This window comes from Macrobrachium nipponense, chromosome 20 (genome assembly GCF_015104395.2).
Source record: "Macrobrachium nipponense isolate FS-2020 chromosome 20, ASM1510439v2, whole genome shotgun sequence".
NCBI lineage: Eukaryota > Metazoa > Arthropoda > Malacostraca > Decapoda > Palaemonidae > Macrobrachium > Macrobrachium nipponense.
This window is the reverse complement of record NC_061089.1, coordinates 56,154,383-56,175,442: the sequence shown is the minus strand read 5'-3', so window position 1 is coordinate 56,175,442 and position 21,060 is coordinate 56,154,383. Positions and strand designations below refer to the sequence as shown.

At 46.4% G+C, this 21,060-nt stretch overlaps 1 protein-coding gene across 7 annotated transcripts in view; it reads right to left on the bottom strand.

The window, feature by feature from the left end:
* LOC135226162 (reticulocalbin-2-like) overlaps positions 1 to 21,060 on the bottom strand; it is a 93,704-nt gene that overhangs the window by 56,655 nt on the left and 15,989 nt on the right. For 6 of the 7 annotated variants that reach the window (XR_010317180.1, XM_064265619.1, XM_064265607.1 and 3 more), the window contains exon 2: positions 153 to 347. Coding sequence is in view for 6 of the 7 variants with exons in the window: in XM_064265619.1 (XP_064121689.1) it covers positions 153 to 342 (190 nt within the window). In the remaining variant the exon portion in view is untranslated. Of the gene's footprint in view, positions 1 to 152; positions 365 to 21,060 lie in introns of all 7 variants that reach the window. The other variant, XM_064265613.1, reaches the window with a different exon arrangement.

The window sequence follows — 21,060 nt, the reverse complement described above, 5'->3', positions numbered from 1 at the left end:
ATCAATTTCTTCCCTACTAATCCTTTCTTGTGTTGGATTTATTTTCTTTCTATTCTTCCCCAACCATTGCTAATCACTGATCACCCACTATTTCATCCTGTCTCATAAGCCTCTTTCGTTACCAAATAATCAAAGGAATTATGTATAATTACCAAGTATAGCTTCATGGTCAAATTCACTGTGATGTTCTCCATCTGCATAATGCCCATGGTCACGGGGGCTTCTTGCACCATCTGCCTCTCTTTCTTTATTGGCGCTGTGGAGGTGATGAGTGTGAGCAGATGTCCTTAAAACTGCTATTCCACAGAGGAAGGTGAACCCAAGCAAAATTTTTCCTGCCATAGTGCCTGAAACCCAATAGGTACTGAAATGAAAATTAGTTTTCTTAAAAATAAGATATTTTAGTACTGTAAACCAACATAACCATTAATAGTAACCTAATACGTAATATGTAGTTACATTCATCATGCATGGTTCTGAGAAGCCATTCTGTTTGATAATCAATCCAATATACATATATACCCACAATGCAAAAGTAACCATAATGAAAATTAACAAACAACTCTGAAAACATTACTTTCTTGATATATTAACTATAATACTAATGCCCAAAGGTATCTACTAAACACTATTATTATCAGTTAGCCCAACCACACCAGCCAGTCAAATTTCTTATAGGGCTAACCCTAAGATTGGATTAGATTGCATTATAGGGCAAAGGTCAAGCGCTGGGACCCACGAGGTCTTTCAGCACTGAAAATGAAATGGACAGTAAGAAGTTCTGAAAGGCGTATCAGGAGGAAAACCTCACACTTGCACTGTGAAACAACTGTTAGAGAGGGTGGAAAGTCAGATGGAAGAGAGAATATGAATGGAGGTACAGAAAAAGGAACAAAAGAGGTTGGAGTTAGGGGCTGAAGGGACACTGCAAAGAACCTTAAGCAATGCCTACAGTACACTGCCTGAGGTGCACTAATAGCACTATGCCAATATGTGGTATATAAATAAATTCTTACTAAAACTAATATGACTGGATAAAATGACAATTTGTCCAAAATTGCATTTTTCCTAACTATACAAACCTGAGGTCCTTTTACAATAGGAAGGTACTAGCGGCAGCTGGATAGGTCGTAAGCTTTCGAACAAGGGGTTCGGTAGTTAACTGCTTGTCCGACAGGCGCGCGCGCGCGACTGGTAGGTAAACAAATCACTTTTGCTTTTGGCCCAAGCAAAAACTGCAGAGTGAGGGGTGGCATGAGGTGGGGCTATGTGTAAAAGGACCTCAGGTTTGTATAGTTTTAGGAAAAAATGCAATTTTGGACAAATTGTCATTTGTTCCGACACGGCATACAAACCTTCGGTCCATTTTACAATAGGAAGACTCACTTCTTGGTGGGAGGAATCTGAGTCTTTTGTGAACAGACTGGTGTTCGCCCAACCTTGGAATGCCTCCCTGGTCGTAAGAGCGAGGGAGGGATCCAAGCCTCTGTCCGATTGATCGGGGTGTGCACCGCAGGATCAATGGTCAGACCTCTGGACCAAGTACTAAAGAGAGACAAGCGTATCTCTTCGTACCAGCAAACAAGAACAAGTTCCTATTTGCAAGAGGCAACATAAAGTTATGGTTTGTCTCTTGTTGGCATCCACTTCCCCCCACCCCCCCCCCCTTGTAGGAGGAAGTGGTGGATATTCGCTCCCATCCCTAGTGAAAGGGATAGGATGGGGCTCTGTCGAGTAGCTCACCGGCATCTCGTCCTTATCCAGCAAGGTGATGACCGTATCCTCTACCCACAGGTAGAGGGGGAGAAAAAGATAGGAAGAGAAGCCAGTCACTCTCTCATTCACTTATCTATTCTTACAGTCCACACCAGGACTCGATGCTGTTCAGCCTGCTAGGGTCTGGGTTAGCTAGACAACGTGTTGAGCAGCCACCACGGGTCCTAAGGAAAACGATCCAAGGACCTGTGGGCAATATCCAAAAGGTAGAAGGAGGTGCCGGTGGTCTGGTTGTACCAGACCCCTGCCTTCAGTACCTGCGCCACGGAGAAGTTCTTGTGTAACTCGAGGGAGTGTACTTCTAGGTCATCTTGGTGCTGACGAAGAGTCTTCAACACTCAGCCTGGGATGTCGAGTTTCTTCAGAAAGCGCGGTCGCGCTTTCACAGGACAAAGCAGCATCTCCTTCGCATCGAAGGCGGTGAAGTCCATTAGGGAGGGGGGATTGTGAAGGACTCTAACCGATCGTCAGGAACCGAAGGTTTCAGAGTCTTCGCTACGAATTCGGTACGAAATCGAGCGTCACGAATCCCCATCCCCTGGATGCTTGACTTCGCAGTAAAAGTCATGCAATTACCTCAGAGGAAAAGAAGGGAATGGTCGTATGACCTATCCCTCTTCTCAACTTCGGTGATGTCCTGTACCCATACTGGTCTATCCGTCTGCAGCGAAGTTGTTGTTCTCGGTAGTGGATAGGACACCGACACTCAATGTTGGGTGTCGATGGTATGGGTACTGTGACAAGCCGTTAGGACGAAGAAAAGATTGTTATGGAACAACCGAAACTAAGTCCACAGCGAGTTCGTACAAAGACTTGGGAGCTCTGACAGCTGCCGACTGACTGCGTTCGGTAGGAGGCAAGTTGTCCAAGCACCCGAGCAAGTCACGTGACCTTCGCCTTAAAAGGGTTATGCCAAGAGACTAAACAAATAATTTGTTCGTCACCGATGCCAGAAGGCAAGGTGATGACTCTCTTAAGGCATGTGACCCAACAGGCGAAAGTCACTTGCCTTCTAGAGACCGAGGTCCTGGATGGCAAGATAACTCATAGTATAGTTGATTCTCGGCTAAGGAGAAACAACACTATGTGTCGTTGAAGACGAAGGTGTACAGAAAATGCAACCTACTTCTTCACAGCTGAACCGAGAGAAGGATTCTCAAGATTCTGAACCTGTGCTACAAAGACTGAGAACGCTAACCGCTATTCATTGCTGTCCGGTGAGGATCGTAGTTGCAATAAACGCGGAGCGCTTTTCAGTTAATGAAGACAGGAGGAAATACTGCCTGAAGAAACTGCTTCTCATGGGCTGAACATTTGGAAGTAGAGCTGTCAGGTCGGAGAGTAGGCGATGTCTTCTGACATATCTGTTAAGTTCGGGCGAGCAATGAATAATTGCACACCTACGAATACGAGATATTTTGAAGACAAACTCAGATGTCTGCAAAAATCATTCGCATTATCGCGGTGCGATGAAGCGTTGACTAGTACAGACTTCTGTTACCAGTGGGCGGTAAACAGAAAGATGAAAGAGTCCAAGAGATATCTGTTGAAAATTCTCGCAATGTCGAAGGCGATGAAATCGAGCGTCACAGCAGTAGATGGTCCTTCATTATTGCGAGAATCCCCGTTAATCAGAGACCTAAGTCCATGATTGTTGGGCAGAGATACGGTTCGGTAGTCAATCAAACCAGGGGAGAGAGAGACGTAACCGACCGTGCATCTCCGAGACCTAGCTGATACTGAGCCGCTATCAGGCAGTTCAATACGCAGTAGCTCTCGGTGACTCGTCATCCTGAGTTGCCAGGTAATCCATTATTCCACGAAGGAATGCGTTCGGCTAGAACCATCGAGCATAAAGAATACGCTCGAGCAATTATATTTAACCGAAACGGATTTCGGTAAATACAAAAGCTGATTTGGTGTTGTCATGACAATACCAAGTATCTAAAATCGAAACTGATAACTGCTGGGAGGTTGCAGGCAACCCCGAGTTGCAGTTCAATTAAGATACAATTCGTCTCGGTCACAAACCGTAGAGTTAACTACGGTATGCGCCTACCCCCCGGACAATTCAACTGTTAAAAGAATCATGTCGCGAGGGTAATATACGTAGTATAATTTGTAGGTTCTGTACCACGACCTCCATCCTAAATTCTTTTCCCCTCGAGGAATGAGAATAAGGATGGAGATCGACCACCTTCGTTCTCTAGTCAAAGAGAGTGAAGGAGAAGTCTTTCCCAAAGGAAAGCTTCAATGGTGAACAGAATACCGAAGACGAAAGTTCAAGCCAAACTGGAAGTTCCCGTCCGTTCTTCTCTATTCCAGGTTAAACGCCTACTGTGAGATACTCTTCTTCCAGCAGCAGTCTTCTTCCAAATGCTAGAAATTACAGGAATTCGAGCATAAGCGAGGTTCCCGATTATCGTGTAACAATTATCGGGGGGGGATTCTCGCTCACTTTGGACCGTGGTCTCGCCTAAGTGTTTGGAGATCGTAAAAACTCGAACACTCTGAGTGCGCTAGAAATTCCGTAGAATTCTAAGCACTCTGCGAAACCCCCCACCGAATTCGTCAAACGATATCGGCTGGTGGTCCTCTCGATTCCCGTAGCTTGGAGAAGAAAAGGAGCAGCCATCGCCTTACGGCGATGGCCTCTCAGAGCCTGGGAAAACGTATCGTCAGGAGAAAACGTTTTCCCCCGAGGAGGGTTACGAACTCATACTGTAGGTAAGGTCTGCCTGTGCCGCCACTGTGAACGTCGTCTGGGTGGGGCTGATCGACACCTGACAGGAGAGAGCCGATACCGTTCCTCCTCCGACTCATTCCAGTCCTCGTCGAGGTCGAAACCTCAGGAGGACCGAAGGGGGTATTCAACTACGGTGTCCGAAGACACGTAGAAACGCCTCTGTCGCAGTAGAGGAAGTGAAGTAGCTTGTTCGACCGGACCAGAAACTGAGAGAGCCTTCTTGTCCGGAGACGAGAGACTACCTGGTTCAACACAGTCGGCAAGCTCCGATCGCGGCAGACCCACCGTCGATTTGGGTTCCTTCTCGGGCCCCAAAACGACTCGAGCCGAGACGTGGCCTCTGCTGGTGGGAGTGGCGAATCCTTCCCCGAGGTCGTTTGTGCTGACGAATTCAGCGCCATAACCTCGGCAAAGTTCCTCTAGATCTCGGAATTCACAGGCATCTTGCAGAGTGGGACCGTTAAGCCCTTCGAACAAGAGCATATTCCGAGAACCTTCCTCCTAAGAAGGGGAACAGCGACAGCCCTCTCGGTCTTCCCCCCATCCACTTGCGCATACGTCCCTGGCCGGTCCAAGAACCGTGCCTGGCACGTTAGGGCGTCGTGGTGGGATCATGAGGGGCGCACCCCTCACGATCACTCCTCAATACCTCGCTCCTCCCGGTGTAACCCGAGGAGGTTGAAGGTACGGGAGAGGCAGACCTGACGCTCCCTCCTCCCGCTCGCTGGCAGAACCAGCAGGCTCTTGGAGGGCTGCATGGCGATCGTCAACCCGCTGGGGTGGCGATCGAGCTGCATTGGCCTGGTCGAACCGTCTCGCTGTGGAGAACGGCTGGACTGAGCACCAGCGGCCCCGATCTCGAGTGTCAGAAGAGCTGGTGCTGGTTGCCATACCCGATCGCTCTCTGTGAGAGCGACGGTCAGGCGACCTGCAGGCTCCACTGTCACAGTGAGACCGGTGCTTGTCCTCACGGCACGTCACGTCGCTGGTTCCAGCCGTGGCTGGCACCGGCGAACGGGAGGACCTCTTCCCAGCCTCAGCCCGTGGCCGGTCGTGGACCGTCACGTCCCCGGGTAGCCAGCTGTTCGCCGCGAGAGTGAGAGCTGGTCTGGTGAGAGTCACGTGAGCGGCTGTCACCAGTCTTCCGCCCCGTGCCGTGAACCTGACGCTGAGCGGACTCAGAGGTCTGGTTCCTGGCTGCACGGTCGCTGGTAGGCGACCGTACACTCGGTACCTCCCGCGAACGAGAGGCGAGAACGGACCCTGATGCAGTGGCAGAACCACTGACACCAGGCGAGGAAGTACCGGTGTTAGCCGGTACCCCTCTGGTCCCCGTAGTCTTCTTCCTCTTGCGGAAGAAGAGACGGGCCCCGCTCCCGAAGGAGCAGGAGGACCAGCGGAAGGAAACCCTCCCGTCCCACCGAGGTGAGACGGTCCCCGAGAAGCTCCCGAGGGAGACTTCTTAGGAGGGAGGAGGCAACCTTCTTCTTCCTCAAGCTGTGAAAGCCTTAGAAGTCGAAGGGGAAGAGGCGGGCAAGCCAGACGACGACTTGAAGAAGATGAAGACGACGACGACGACACCTTCCTCCTCTTCTTCGTCAGCTTCCTCAGGACAGACGTAAGATCTGCTATCCAGGGGCTGCTGTAGCCGAAGCCACAGGGCCCGGACGCACTGTACAGACGACCAAAGTCTGGGGTTAGTACCAAAACGACCCCCGACGAACAGGGACGACATCAGCAGGTATGGGCATCTCAGGAACAGCAGGCACAGCCAGCACAGCATCGGTAGGGACAGCCAGCGCAGCAACGGCAGGGACAGCCAGCGCAGCAACGGCAGGGACAGCCAGCGCAGCAACGGTAGGGACAGCCAGCGCAGCAACTGCATGGACAGTCAAGCCAGAATCGGCAGGTACGGCAGGCAGCACCGGAAACACAGGAAGTGGTAGCAGCAGCCAGCAACATCCTGGTACCGGCGGCAGGTCCAGGGGCGAGCTCTAGGGCAGCGGAAGTGTGGTCGCTGCAGCGCGGCAACCACGAGCGGCGGCGGCACGCCCCCCTCTCGGTACGGCGAACGGCACTTCACAGCGGCTGTAGGCAAGACTGTTACCTCCACGTGAGGCGAGTACACCAGGTGAGGAGGGACGTCGTCACCTGGTTGCGTGGTCACCACTCCATGGGTGACCGCAGTAGGCCCAGACATAGAACCGCAGACCCTGGACACTAGCACGCCCTGCAAATGGAAGGACGCCCATACCTCACCAAGGTCCACCCTCGTGGCAGTAGCACCTGCGGAAATAACAGTAGTAGCGATTAGTGGGGGGGAAGTCCCCTCGCGCGGGGGGGTGAGCCCTCTCCGAACGAGTGGAAGACCCCGAATACAATTGTACATCGGGAACCGAGCGCCCTCCCCCGCGCTCGACGGATCGGGCGAGGAGAAGAACGCCGATAACCTCCCCCCCCCCCAAGGGGAAGGGCCATCTGTGGGAGCTGAGCGGGGGGGGGGGGGGGGGGGGGGGTTCTCGTTCCCCACCCCCGCACAGCACCCATGTACCCAACAACAATAAAAAAAACCCGAGAGCAATCGTGCCATCGGCCCGAATGCAAGGGCATAAGGATCAATTCCCTGACTGAGCGGAACTTGAACCAAATAAATATTGATGCAATCAATAATAAGGAATAAAATGAAAATGCATCTTGCATTACGATTCACTTTACAATGAATAAGGGCTCGGATCGAGCGCATTTGCGCCCTCGGTACCGAGTGCAAGGGTAAAAGGATCCATTCCTTACCTTTATGGATCAAGGTTTATGGAAACCTTGATCCATAATGAATTGATGCAATCAAAAAAAAAAAAAAAATGAAAATGAAAAGAATACTGCGCTTGCGATTTCACTTCATACAAATAAAAAGGGGAAGGATCAATTCCCGGGAAATAGCGAAACATTGATCCCAGTAAAACAATGCAATCTCAATAAAAAATGAAAATGAAAAAGAACTGCACTTGCGATTTCACTTCATTCAAATAAAAAGGGGAAAGGATCAATTTCCGGGTAAGCTCGGAAACTGATCCAAAATGAGTATTGCTACAATCAAAATAAATATATTGAAAATGAAAAGAATACTGTACTGCGATTCCACTTCCATACAGAATAAGTTTCCGTGCCGAGCGCATTCGCTCGGCAACGGGCATACAGGTCAAAAAAATATAAATGAAAAGAGCACTTACTTACGATTTTCATCTACACATTTCCAACCCAAATATACGCTCGGAGCGAGCGCTCCCGCCCTCGGCACCGAGCATACACAATACGAGGATCATTCCTGGTAAAATGAACTTCCCGCACTTACGCCTTCAGTCCCGGCACTCGGGTAATCGGAGGGCGTGGTGAAACCAAGATCCTTTAATTCACACTTGAATTCAATGGAAATAAATATGAAATGATTGTACTTACAATTCAGTTTTCACTAGATAAATAGAAAAAAGAAAAACACAACCATGCGGAAAGCAACGACGATGAAGCGGGCAGAGAGCGATGATAACCGTCCACGGACGCCAGCAGGCCGAAAGCAAAAGTGGTTTGTTTACCTACCAGTCCGCGCCGCAGAAGCCGCCTGTCGGACAAGCAGTTAACTACCGAACCCCTTGTTCGAAAGCTTACGACCTATCCAGCTGCCGCTAGTACCTTCCTATTGTAAAAGGACCGAAGGTTTGTATGCCGTGTCGGAACAACTGAATTTTACAAGACTGGCATTTCTTTAGTAATTTTTTTTTCAAAATTGGATGGAAGCTGTCACTTGAATTTAGGATACTAACATGAAATATAATGCTAAGGTCACACATTCACGTATCAACGCACGCACGCCCACGCATGAGCGGAAATTGGTAGTTGGCAACAGCTTACGTCAGTAAACCGTAATGTAACGTAAACATACGTAAAATCGTAGACGTACGGTGACGGTCGTCCGGCGCTAAGCTCCGCCCACTAGGTCGCCGTAGCCCACTCCAATTTTGAAATGTTCAAAACAAGTCGTGGGTGGTCACGCCAAATGTCACCCGTTGTTTTCTTTCCACGGCGAAGCACGCGGGCCTCCTAATTGCGCTGTGGCCTACGGCAAAACCGATTTACACATTTACAACCTTGTACGACATGGCAACGCTGTAGCGTGGTATAACAGGTCAGATCGGCGCCCTCAGGTCAGCTGTTGTTTCCGTCTCCCAAGACCAGCAGTTTCCTTCAAGCTCTTCACAGCGCCCTTCAAGATGCCGAACCTCCTAAAAATGATATTGTTAAGATACAATAAAGTTTGTTCATACTTACCTGGCAGATATATATATAGCTGTATTCTCTGAAGTCCGACAGAATTTCTAAAACGTTTTTTACGACACACGTAGTGGGGAGTTAGGGTGGTTAGTACCCATTCCCGCCGCTGGGAGGCGGGTATCAGGAACCATTCCCATTTTCTATCAGATTTCTATCTCCACTGTCTCCTGAGGGGAGGTGGGTGGGTACTAAAAATATATATATCTGCCAGGTAAGTATGAACAAACTTTATTGTATCTTAACAATATCATTTTGTTCATGAACTTACCTGTCAGATATATATATAGCTGAATCCCACCTTTGCGGTGGGAGAGACAGAAAAAGGATTTTAGGAACATATAAATGTATATGATTGACATCTTGGTTCCTTACCTGTTTAGCATAGCTGACTTCGTGATTACTGTCACCCAGCCTGCTTCTGCTTCTAGAGTTACCAACAAGGTAGTGGACCTGTGTAGTTGGTGCGCTCTAGATGATCTGTCAACGGGGACGGGACCACAATGTGACTAGACCATGACCATACTTCTGAGGGCAACGAGGCAAAAACCACCACCTAAGTTAGCCTAACAACAAACTCCCATATACCAAAGGCTAAAGGAAGGGACGACTGTACTCGGCAGCCGACCCTACAACCATAAACATACAATATTAAAAACTCACCTACCCTTTTCTATGGGAAAGGATGAGTGCTACCTCCTGCCCCCAAAAATAGTGTCTGCGGCAACGTATGGTCCCGAGAGAGTACAGTTTTCATAGGTCGTTCTCACCTCCCTGTAGGTAGTGCGAGGCGAACACTGAGTTACTCCTCCAAAAAGTAGCACTTAAAATGTCTTTAAGAGCCATGTTTTTCTGAAAGGCTATTGAGGTCGAAATAGCCCTTACTTCGTGCGCATTAACTTTTAGTATCTTATAAAATGTCTTTAAGAGCCATGTTTTTCTGAAAGGCTATTGAGGTCGAAATAGCCCTTACTTCGTGCGCATTAACTTTTAGTATCTTAAAGTCGCTGTCTTTGCAAGAAGCGTGCGCGCCTCTTTAATGGTGTTGCTTAAAAAGAATGCCAGTGCATTCTTGGACATGGGCATGTTTTGGTCTCTTGACCGAACACCATAAGTTCTCCGCAGAACCTCGGCAATCCTTCGTTCTACGAATATACTCTCTAAGAGCCCTAACAGGACACAGGGACCTTTTCTTTCTGGCTCTTGACCACTGATCTCTGCCATACCCTTGATCTCGAATGTTCTAGGCCACGGATTGGAAGGGTTTTCGTTTTTGGCCAGAAACGACATACTCAAAGAGCAGACTGCATTATGCCCTTTGAAACCGACGTGTTTGCTGATAGCCTGTATTTCGCTAACTCTCTTCGCCGTCGCCAGAGCAGTTAGGAATACAGTTTTCTTTCGTCAAATCTCGTAGAGACGAAGAGGAAAGAGGTTCAAAGCGATTTGACATTAAATATTTGAGGACCACATCCAGGTTCCACGAAGGTAGCTTCGGTAGTGGTACCTTGGTCGTCTCGAAAGATCTCAATAGATCATGGAGATCCTTGTTGTTAGCGAGGTCAAGAGGCCTCTTATGGCGAAAAACTACAGATAGGACGCTTCTGTAGCCTTTAATAGTTGACACTGCCACTTCAATTTATCTTGTTTCAGATAAAGCAAGAAGTCGGCGATCTGGCTCACAGAGGTAGTGGTAGAGGAAACTCCTTTTCTCTTACACCAACTTCTAAAGGCTGCCCACTTCGATTGGTAAACCGCGATTGATGATGGTCTCCTCGCGGTGGCGATAGCTTTAGCCACTGATTTCGAAAAACCTCTCCGCTCTGGGCCAACTTTTGGATAGTCTGAACGCAGTCAGACTCAGAGCGGAGAGGTTTTTGTGGTACCTCTCGAAGTGGGGCTGTTTGAGTAGATCTCTCCTTAACGGAAGAGATCTCGGATAATCCACTAGGTAGAACATCACCTCTGTGAACCAGATCGCTTGCGGGCCAAAAGGGGGCGATTAAAGTCAACCTCGTCCCCTCCGATGCTGCAAATTTTCTCATCACCTCCCCCACCCAGGATCTTGAAGGGGGGAAAAGCGTAGAGATCCAGGCCCGTCCAATCCCATAGAAGGGCGTTCTACTGCTACTGCTCCCGGATCGAGAACCGGGGAGCAATACAGAGGAAGTCTCGCCGTCCTTGACGTTGCAAAGATGTCCACTAAGGGGCATCCCCAAAGACCCCACAGTTCCTGGCATACTTCTTGATTGAGAGTCCACTCTGTCGGCAATAACTGTCCTTGTCGACTGAGGAGATCTGCCCGGACGTTCTCGACTCCGGCAATGAATCTTGTCAATATTGTGACTTCTCTCTCCTTTGCCCAAAGTAGGATCTCTTCACAAGAGTAAACGGGAGCGAGAGTGTGTTCCTCCTTGTTTCTTCAAGTATGCCAGGGCGTGGTGTTGTCCGAGTTGACTTGAACTACACGCGGGAGACTTTGTTCTGGAAGAACTGGAGCGCTAATTGAACCGCTGCCAGCTCTTTGAAGTTGATATGCCAGGTTACCTGTTCCCCTCTCCAGGTACCTGACACTTCCTCCCCCCCTAGAGTTGCTCCCACCCCCCCGTGGATGACGCGTCGGAGAACAACACTAGGTCGGGGTTCTGAAGCTTGAGGGATATGCCCTCTGACAGCTTCCACGGATCGAGCCACCATCTTAGATGGTTCTTCACCTCTTCCGAGATGCTTAACTTCATGTCGAAGTTGTCCTTCTGTCCAGCTGTCCGAACAGAAAGAACTGAAGAGGTCGGAGGTGTAGCCTCCCCAGGGAAACAAACTTCTCCAGCGAGGAAAGTGGTCCCCAGCAGACTCATCCATTCCCTCACCGAGCATGAATCCTTCCCTAGAAAGGCCGACACTTTTCTATGCCTTGTTGCTGACGTTCCTGGGACGGAAAAGCCCGAAAAGCCACTGAATCCATCTGAATCCCCAGAATACACGATGGACCTGTGTTGGGGTCAGATGTGACTTTTCGAACCAAGTTCACAGAAGTCCCCAGGGACGCAGCTAAAGACAGAGTCGTTTGCAAGTCCTTCAGGCACCGGGTCTGCGAGGAGGCTCGTATGAGCCAGTCGTCCAGATAGAGCGAGATTCTGATGTTGGAAAGATGGAGCCCACCTCGCCACGTTCTTCATTAAGATGGTGAAGATAAAAAGGGGCCGTACTCAGTCCGAAACAAAGAGACCCTGAATTGAAAGACCTTCCCTTTCAATACGAACCGAAGGTACTTCATCGATTGGGGATGTATCGGGACGTGAAAGTAGGCGTCCTGGAGGTCGAGTGATACCAATCCAATCTCCGGGTCTTTAAGGCCCCCAGAACTGACTGAGGTGTCTCCATCTTGAACCTCTGCTTCTCTATAAAGATTTTAGACGACTTACATCCAAGACGGGCCGCCACCTCCCGATTGTTTTCGGTACAAGAAACAATCTGTTGTAAATCCTGGCGTGCCAGGTCTAAAAAACTGTTCCACTGCTCGTTTCTCGAGCATCTGCTCGAGCAGGTCGAAAAGTATCTTTCGCTTTGTTAGAGGATACGATGGGGACAAGTCCCTGGAGTGGAAGTCAACGGGGGCGGCTTTATGAAAGGATCTTGTTAACCCTTCTCTATGACGTCGAGAGACCAGGTGTCTGCCTCTCTTACTCTCCAGGCTTCTGCAAACAACTGCAGCCTGGCTCCTACGGTGACTGAAGGCACGATCTCTCACTTCTTGCCCCTAGACTTGGAAGGGGCTCTACCTCTAGGAAGGCTTCTTCCTCGAGGAGACGATCTAGCGGAAGTCCCTCCACGAAAGGGCTTCTGCTTTCTAAACAGTTGGGCTCCTGACGACGTTGAAGGGCCAGCCGGACGTCTCGAAGACTGAGCAACAGGTCTTGTGTGGCTTTCTCTGTTCAGACTAACTGCCAGATCTTCACCATAGCTTGGGGGAAGAGATGACTCGAGAAGGGAGCATACAAAAGTTCTGTCCTCTGTGCGGGAGAGACAGACTTAGCCGCGAAGTTGCAATAAAGCGACCTTTTCTTAAGAAACCCCAATGCTGAAAAATGAGAGGCTAACTCCTCTGAGCCATCCCTGACGGCCTTGTCCATGCATGACAATACACTGGACAGCTCCCCCAAGCTGATCGAGTCTGGCTTACGAGATTGGTTGTCTAAGGCTCCAAGACACCAGTCTAAGAAGTTGAATACCTCTAGGGACCTAAACAGTCCCTTCAAAAGATGGTCCAGTTCGGAAGTCGTCCAAGATACTTTAGCTAAGGCTAAAAGGGCCCTCCTTGAGGCATCAACCACGCTGGCAAAATCACCTTGAGCAGACGTAGGAACCTTCAATCCTAATTCCTCGCCTGTCTCATACCACATCCCTGCCTTACCGCTAAGTCTAGACGGAGGCAGGGTGAAAGTAGTCCTTCCTTTTGCTTTCCTAGACTCCATCCAGGCGTTAACCTTCCGGAAAGCTCTTCTAGTAGATAACGACGTCTTCATCTTCACGAAACCTGGAGACTTGCTTGTCTTCGACGACGAAAACTGAGAAGGAGGAGAAGGAGGAGCAGCAGGCTGGAAAGTATCGCCAAACGAATCACGAAGTAGTCGTGCCAAAACTCGATAATCTGACGACGCAGACGTAGCAGGTTGTTCTTCATCAACATCCTCCGAAGAACCGCTAAGTTCTCCTTCTTCCCTACCCGAGTGCAAGTCCGAAGGAAGAGGCAGAAGTACTTTAGCTCCAAGTCTCCTATCCAAACGATGAAGAGAAGACGAGGGTTAACGGATCCTTAACAGTCACAGGATCAGAATCACCTTTAGAGGCGAAACGAGCCAAAGTCTCGGGAACAACATCCGAGTGACAGCGAACTTCCACATTCGCGTCCACAGAGCTCTTACTAGAACGTCTACGAGCGTCCATCTGAGCGTCCAACGTAGCGTTCTCTCGAGCGTCCAAATCAGCGTCCGACCGAGCGTCCAGCGAAGCGTCCAACGGAGCGTCCATCAAAGAGACTCTTCTAACGTCCCGCGAAGCGTCTTACGAACGTCCCGCGCAGAAACTTGATCAACTGCCCGACTAGCGTATCGTTGAGCGTCAACACTGTCATGTCGAAGAGGGGCCGAACGCAAAGAAGTCCGTCCGACAGCTACAAAATCGTCGTCAGCAGAAGCGTCGAAGTCGGAACGCCGAGCGTCCTCTCTACGGGAAGAGAGAGGAGCATGCAGAGAACTCTCTCTAACCTGGCGTCTAACGTCACCTCTAGACGAACCCACAGCAAAACGAAGCTAGAGAAGGGCGAAAAATCAGAAGACGGGGACGAAAGAGGAGCCGTTGGAGAAGACTGCTTAGTTTCTTCAATACGTTGATAGGCAGTCTATCGTGGGGGGGGGGCTTTGCCTTCGACGAGGTACCGTCTCCTTCTGCTTCAGTAAAGCGTCCAGTTGCCGTTGCATCGCAATGATGATCTCCGTCTGAGATGTCTCCTTACGCGGAGACGAGCTGCGCTTGTGAGAAGGAGAGGGGCGAGGGGACGCCTTCTTCTCTCCCAGGAACAGCCTTGCTCTAGAGCGACTGGGGCGCTCGCGGGCGTCATCGTCGGATGACGTCCTAGACTTCTTCTGGGGCGGAAAAGCTACACTTTCCGGAGAAGAATGCCACTCAGACAAAGCATGACGGAAGCGTCAAGCTCTTGAAGAGTCCTCTTCAAAGGTCGCGAATCCGAACGAGATTCCCACCCCTTGCGCGGGGAGGACGTGTCGGAAGACGAGAAACAATCCTTCAGGATACGTGCTCGAGCACGCTCCTTAGCAGCCTGGGAAGCGTCCACAGGAACTGCTGAAGGGACGCCAGATCGGTGGGGGTTCCCCGTAACCCTCCTTCGGCCTTCGACATGCCCTCTCCCTGAGTCCTGGGAGTCCGGCAGAGGTCCCAGCCTAGAGGCGCTATAGGGCCGATCTGACGCCCCTCCACTTCACTAGGGGCACTATCACTGCACTTATTTTGCCTGTTTTCAAGGGCAAGCACTTTAGATTCAAGCGTCTTCAATGAATCCAGAATAAGCGAAAGGGCATTACCCTCCGCAGACACCCCTTGAGGGCCAGAAGGCAACACTACGGGGTTAGGAGACACAAAATCTAAAGGAGGGTTAGAAGGGGATACATTAATACCCTGTCTGCTACCCGACTTACTCCTGGAGGAAGACCTCCTAATCCTATCACGTTCTAACTTATTTACGTAGGATTCATACGTCTTCCATTTGTAAATCATCCAGCTTTCACACTCATTACAGCGCAAAATTCATATTTACACACGCTTGCCCCCCTACACCCTTTACACAATGTGTGAGGATCAACCAAGGCTTTCGGAAGCCTAACCTTGCATTCCACTTTCGAACACACCCTGGCGCTAGCCGAACTACATCCAGACATATTTAAGGAAAAAATCTAAGCCAAATTCAAAAAACAGTCCAAATCACGTATGCCAAGCTATCGATCCAATCAAAAAACCAAAAAGTCAAGAGGATACTCAAGCAATGAAAAGTTTTCCAAAATCCTGAGGCGGAGGTGTGTAAACAGATGTTTACGACACCGGCGACAGAAGAAATCTGATAGAAAATGGGAATGGTTCCTGATACCCGCCTCCCAGCGGCGGGAATGGGTACTAACCACCCTAACTCCCACTACGTGTGTCGTAAGTTTTAGAAATTCTGTCGGACTTCAGAGAATACAGCTATATATATATCTGACAGGTAAGTTTCATGAACAAACGACCAAGGAAGGGACCATCAACGTCACATCTTGCAGGACCTTCTTTCGGCCCGGAAAAGACTTCTACAACCACTCCTGCAGACATTCAGGACAGGGAAAATGTCAACTTCCACCTACAGGAGTCAGAGTTGGATGAGATTCTGACTGATGACAGCGACACAGAAACTCTCCATGACGAGGGACAGAACGTTCCCTTGTCGAAGATATTTATTTCTTCTGAATAGCAGTCTTACAATAATGGTGTAACAAATAATGTAAATATCTGAGAGGAATTCTTATATACATCTAAAAAATATTATCTTGAATAGGTAGAATTCCTATTTATTTCCAAGAATGTTTGATAAGTTATTAGATGTTTTTCTATATCGCTTAAATATAAATCGCCCATAGTCAACAGTTTTATATGTCTAAGCGTATGTCTGAATGGTAAAATCGAAGCAAGAAAATTCTAGTGCTAGTCTTATATAGTACTTATCCTGTGTTCATTTATTTGTGATGTTACATTAATTACATATTATATATATTACAGATGGCTATTATCAAAAAGTTACCATAAAACTAAAATAGATAAATTTGTATGAAAACAACGAAGAGACGAGCGGTTACAATGATTGTTTACGGAATGGCAAGCTCTGTTCACAGGCCCGCCCTTTTGTACCTTACGGCACCACAACGGTGGGCGCGGTCTTGACGTGAAGTTGACGTACATAGAACATTACAATATCGGCGTTAGTTTCAGGTAAACGTCCGACCTTGCTTTCTTTGTGCGTACATTTGCGGCGCAATTTACGGTGCTGGCTTTACGTCCGTTAGCCCGTGTCCTGTTTACCAACTATTCAAGGTCATTTCACTGCGATGATGCCCACGATCCACATACGTGGGCATACGCCGTCGTGATACGTGAATGTGTGACCCCAGCATAATTAACAACTTGTGGTGACCAGTTTATTTGAATATAAATATTGAGCATGTGGGCTACTCATCAATCATTCATGGTTCAAAAGTGTGTGACCAACTCAATGTGGCACTCTTATTTTATGATTAAAATGACAATCCAATTCTTCCACAGCATCCATCACATAATTCATCCAGTGGGCAGCAATATTTTTAACATGGCAGGTGTCCACGACTGACAAAATAAACACATCTCTTTTTCTTCAAGTTACAATTCAAAATACATATACTACTGGGATGGTCTACACACTCACTGAATATCCTGAAAAGTAATGTCAAATGCTATATAATAGTAATAGCTTTATCTGGAAATAAAGGGTGTCAGATATTGCACATGCATGGTATTTTGGGTAATTTTGCTTCTTTAGCATTATGATCTCATTAAAATATTATTATAAGTCATTCTCTGACCCAACACAGTACCTTTCACATATTTTCAAACTACTTTAATACATATAGTACTATCTACTAGTATCTTAGCAGATCAGTATCTGCATGGCATTTCTAGGAGACTGAAATATGAAATTGCTCTGAAATTTGTAAAAGAAAATATTTTCAGTATCAATGGGTGTTTGATGGTACGTACATATCATATGTCAAGGAATGGTATTTTTGTGCCCTAAACAGACTAGCCCATAGATGTTGTTACTCACAGCCGTAATAAAGACTCTTACCTTTACAATTTACAGGAAGTATTAAGTTTAAGGCAGGTTAAAGTGGGATGGCCCATGGAAAAGGCTGAGAGCCCCCTTTTAAATAGGAAACTACATCCTAGGTTAGACTAAGTTGAGATTTATCCTCTGAACCGTCATTGTTGCTACTATCGGGCACAACCCCACCTAGCATGGTGGTAAGGAAGCTCCATAGACAATTCTAGCTTTAGTGATGGCAAATAAAAGGGGATTATGGTATTCTAGGATAGGTCTCCATGCAATTTAAACACTATCCTCATGACAAATTGCAATAGATTTGTACCACATGTTAGGTTATGATGTGGTCAAATTAACTGACATTTTAGTCTCTTGCAATTACATGGGTAGACAAAATAAAAATTAATAATCTGCTCTAAAAATGGAGACTAAAAACCCACAAAATACAAGATAAGCATTTAGAAATATCTTACATTCAAACCAAAATTACTACAAATACGTTGTACACTTTAGATGTTGCCACTTTTCCCAGATTCGATTCATAAAACCTTGATTGAAGTTGGGATATTGTGTAGATGTGGCAGACACGTTGCCACATTGTCCCTATGCCAAGTTAGATAGGGTAAACAGTTTGACACTACTGTTGTGCTTACTGAAGACAAAATAAGTGAAAGAACTGAAATTTGATTAAGAGTAAAGAATCATTTACATCCAAAATAACAACAATAAATAAAACAAACTGAAATCATTAAACTGTTTTGATCACCAAGTAGGATAAGGGGAGGCTTTTGTTCGAGGATAAGCAGCGCTTCTAGGAGACGCAGACATCGTGGGTCAGGTGCTCTCCCGATGATCTTAATATTCCTGACAATGTTGTCTCGTGATGTTTCTCTGGTGTACTGCAAGGGCGTGCTGCCTAATGGTGCCCTCCTGGGCGTGGCAGGAGATCATTGCTGCTTAGGCTGGTGAGCAACGCACCAAAGGGCATGGTAAAATTCGGCTGAGTCATTTGATTTATTATTGCTTATAAAATTCTCTTCTCTCTCTCTCTCTCTCTCTCTCTCTCTCCCCAATGCGACGTTTCCTCCTGATCCAAAGGACATTATCAAGCGATAACTGATTGAGTACAGTCAGAGCACCTTTCCGGCAGGTCGGGTTTTCATTGGTTCCTGGGAAGGTGACTCATACGGCGGGCGTTTACAAGTCTTGCAGGCCTTCTCAGGCTGGGGGTATCACCGGGAGGCTCTTGATTGGCTTCTACCTGAGTGACGTCACCCCTGGTATTATTTTCATGTCCGGTGTTTGTTTCATGCGCACTGGTACTTTGTTTCCGTTGGGGGGAGGGGTGTGGTCCTCTTCACACATGTCGCTTCTTGGGTAGTATTAAGGGGAGGCTTTTGTTCGATGATAAGCAGCTCTTCTAGGAGACGCAGAGGTTGTGGGTCAGGTGCTCTCCCGATGATGTTAGTATTCCTGACGATGTCGTCTCTCGAGATATTTCTCTGGTGTACTGCAAGGGTAGTAGCCATCTTGCTTGGTGAGACGTACCCGCGTGAAGTCAGATTAATCAACAGATATCACAAGTTTAACATACGACTAGAATTTGAGAAATATCTAGAAGTGTTCGTGAACTATCGGTGATAAGATTAGTGTGAAAATAGTAGGATAAAGCGTCTTCTAAGTTAGTTTATCAAGTGTAATACTATAAATCAGAACAAGATGGCAGTAAGTTCCAACTGCGGGAAGAGGTGGCGTAATTTGGCGTGTTTAGCAGATTCGCAATACGATGAGGTAGCAGGAAGGGAACTGGCATTTCTCATCTATGAAATCAGCAACAGTCCTAACCAAAAAGATACAAAAAGCATTCATAGATATATTAGAAGGATATAATCCTTCAAACTGGAACAAATCTAATGAAAACATCTTGAAAATAATTGAAGAAGTTCCAAATAAAATAATCCAAGTGGTCAAGAGACTCATAAAGAAAATATACATAAACCAACATATTCCGACAAAGAAAATGAATAAGGTGAATCTTGTGAATATCCTAATTGATGCATTAGGAAAAAGAATGCCAAAAGCATGCAAACTGTGTAAGGTTTGGATAGCATAGTCAATCCACAAAACCTAATCAGAAAAATGTGCTGCATGCAACATTCCGAACCCATCCACAGTGCTGAGGTAATACAAGATTTGAGAAAAGATACAAGAATTTTTTGTTCAACATGTCTATCATGGATAGACAATGTTATTAAATCAAGAGTTGAATGTACAAATAGTTGAGGATGAAGAAGAAGAGGAAGAGGAAGAAGAAGAAGAAAAGAAGAGGAAACGGAAGAGAAGTAAACAAAAATGAAATGACAGAAAAAAATAAGGAAAACAAAGAACAAGATAAAAGTATGGATGCAGAGATACTCATTGATACTACATATGAGGCAATAAAGCAGCATACCTACGAAGAAATAAATTACGATATGACAACAGAAAAGCAAATCCCGAAGAGGCTCTACCCAGATCTACACAATGACGGGAAAAGAGGAAAAAATAGACAAGAAAGACAAAATCTGCAACCTTTTTGAAAAGAAGGGAATTGCAGATTTGGAGAAAGATGTTACTACAAAACATCCTAATATATGTCAAAACTATGAAATATATGGTAAATGTGCATACTTAGATGGATATGGGGATGATTGCAGAGATCTGCATCCAAAATATGTAAAACCTAAAAGAAGGAAAAGGATGTAAGTTCGACAAAAAATGCAAATATATGCAGCCCTGTAGCCATGAATCATAATCAAATAAATAACCAACCAAGTAATAAAATCCAAAATAAGAAAGAAACAAATAAAGAGAGAAATCAAGAATATCAGTTAAAAGAGAAAAGCAAACCACCAATGAGATATGCAGAGGTGTCAGCAAAAAATTTCAAAGCATCAGCTCCGAAATTCTACTCAAGAGATAATAACTGTATTTATTATGCAAGAGGATATTGCAGAAACGGAGGAAAATTGCAGATTCAGACACAAAATGAATAATTATGATGAAGAAGATCAAATATTATGGAAAAGTTGGATTTTTAATGTCAGAATTTCTGGAAATGAAAAAAAGAACAACATACCAGAACAGGAAAGAGACATGGGAAAATCCTTATTACTACCATTATTAAATGAAGGAGAAAAACACGCAAACCATCATAGTGATGAATGCGCAGGGTTTAGTTACGAGTAACTCAAAAAGAAAAATAGAGTACATAGAAGAACTAACCCAAAATGAAAAGAAAATAGATCTAATGAATATAAAGTGAAACCTGGTATTCCAAGAGGACTGGGAATGATGATCAAATAAAAGGGTTCCAAACTTATAGATCAGATAGAAAAAATAGGAATCAAGGGAACCGCAATATATGGGAAAGACAAAAAACAAGGAAAAATATATGAGAAATATAGTAACTCAGAATGTGAACTAATAGCGTTAGAATTTGAATCTGAAAAATTGATGAACATAGTAATATATAGACCTCCTAATACTAAAGAGTTTGACTTAATAATTGAAAAATTGGATGATATATGTAGAAATCACAAGGACTGGACTATTTTCCTATCTGGTGACTTCAACTTTCCTTTCGTAGAATGGAAAGAACGAATAGGAGATTGTGGTTGTACTTATACATATAAAAAAGAGAGTAATAGTAGTGCAGAAGATAAGAGGCAATTTGAAAAGCTATTAGATATGCTACTAGAATACAACATTCAACAAATAAATCACCTGCCAACAAGAAAGGGGAAAATACTTTAGACCTAGTATTTGTGAACGAGATGAATTA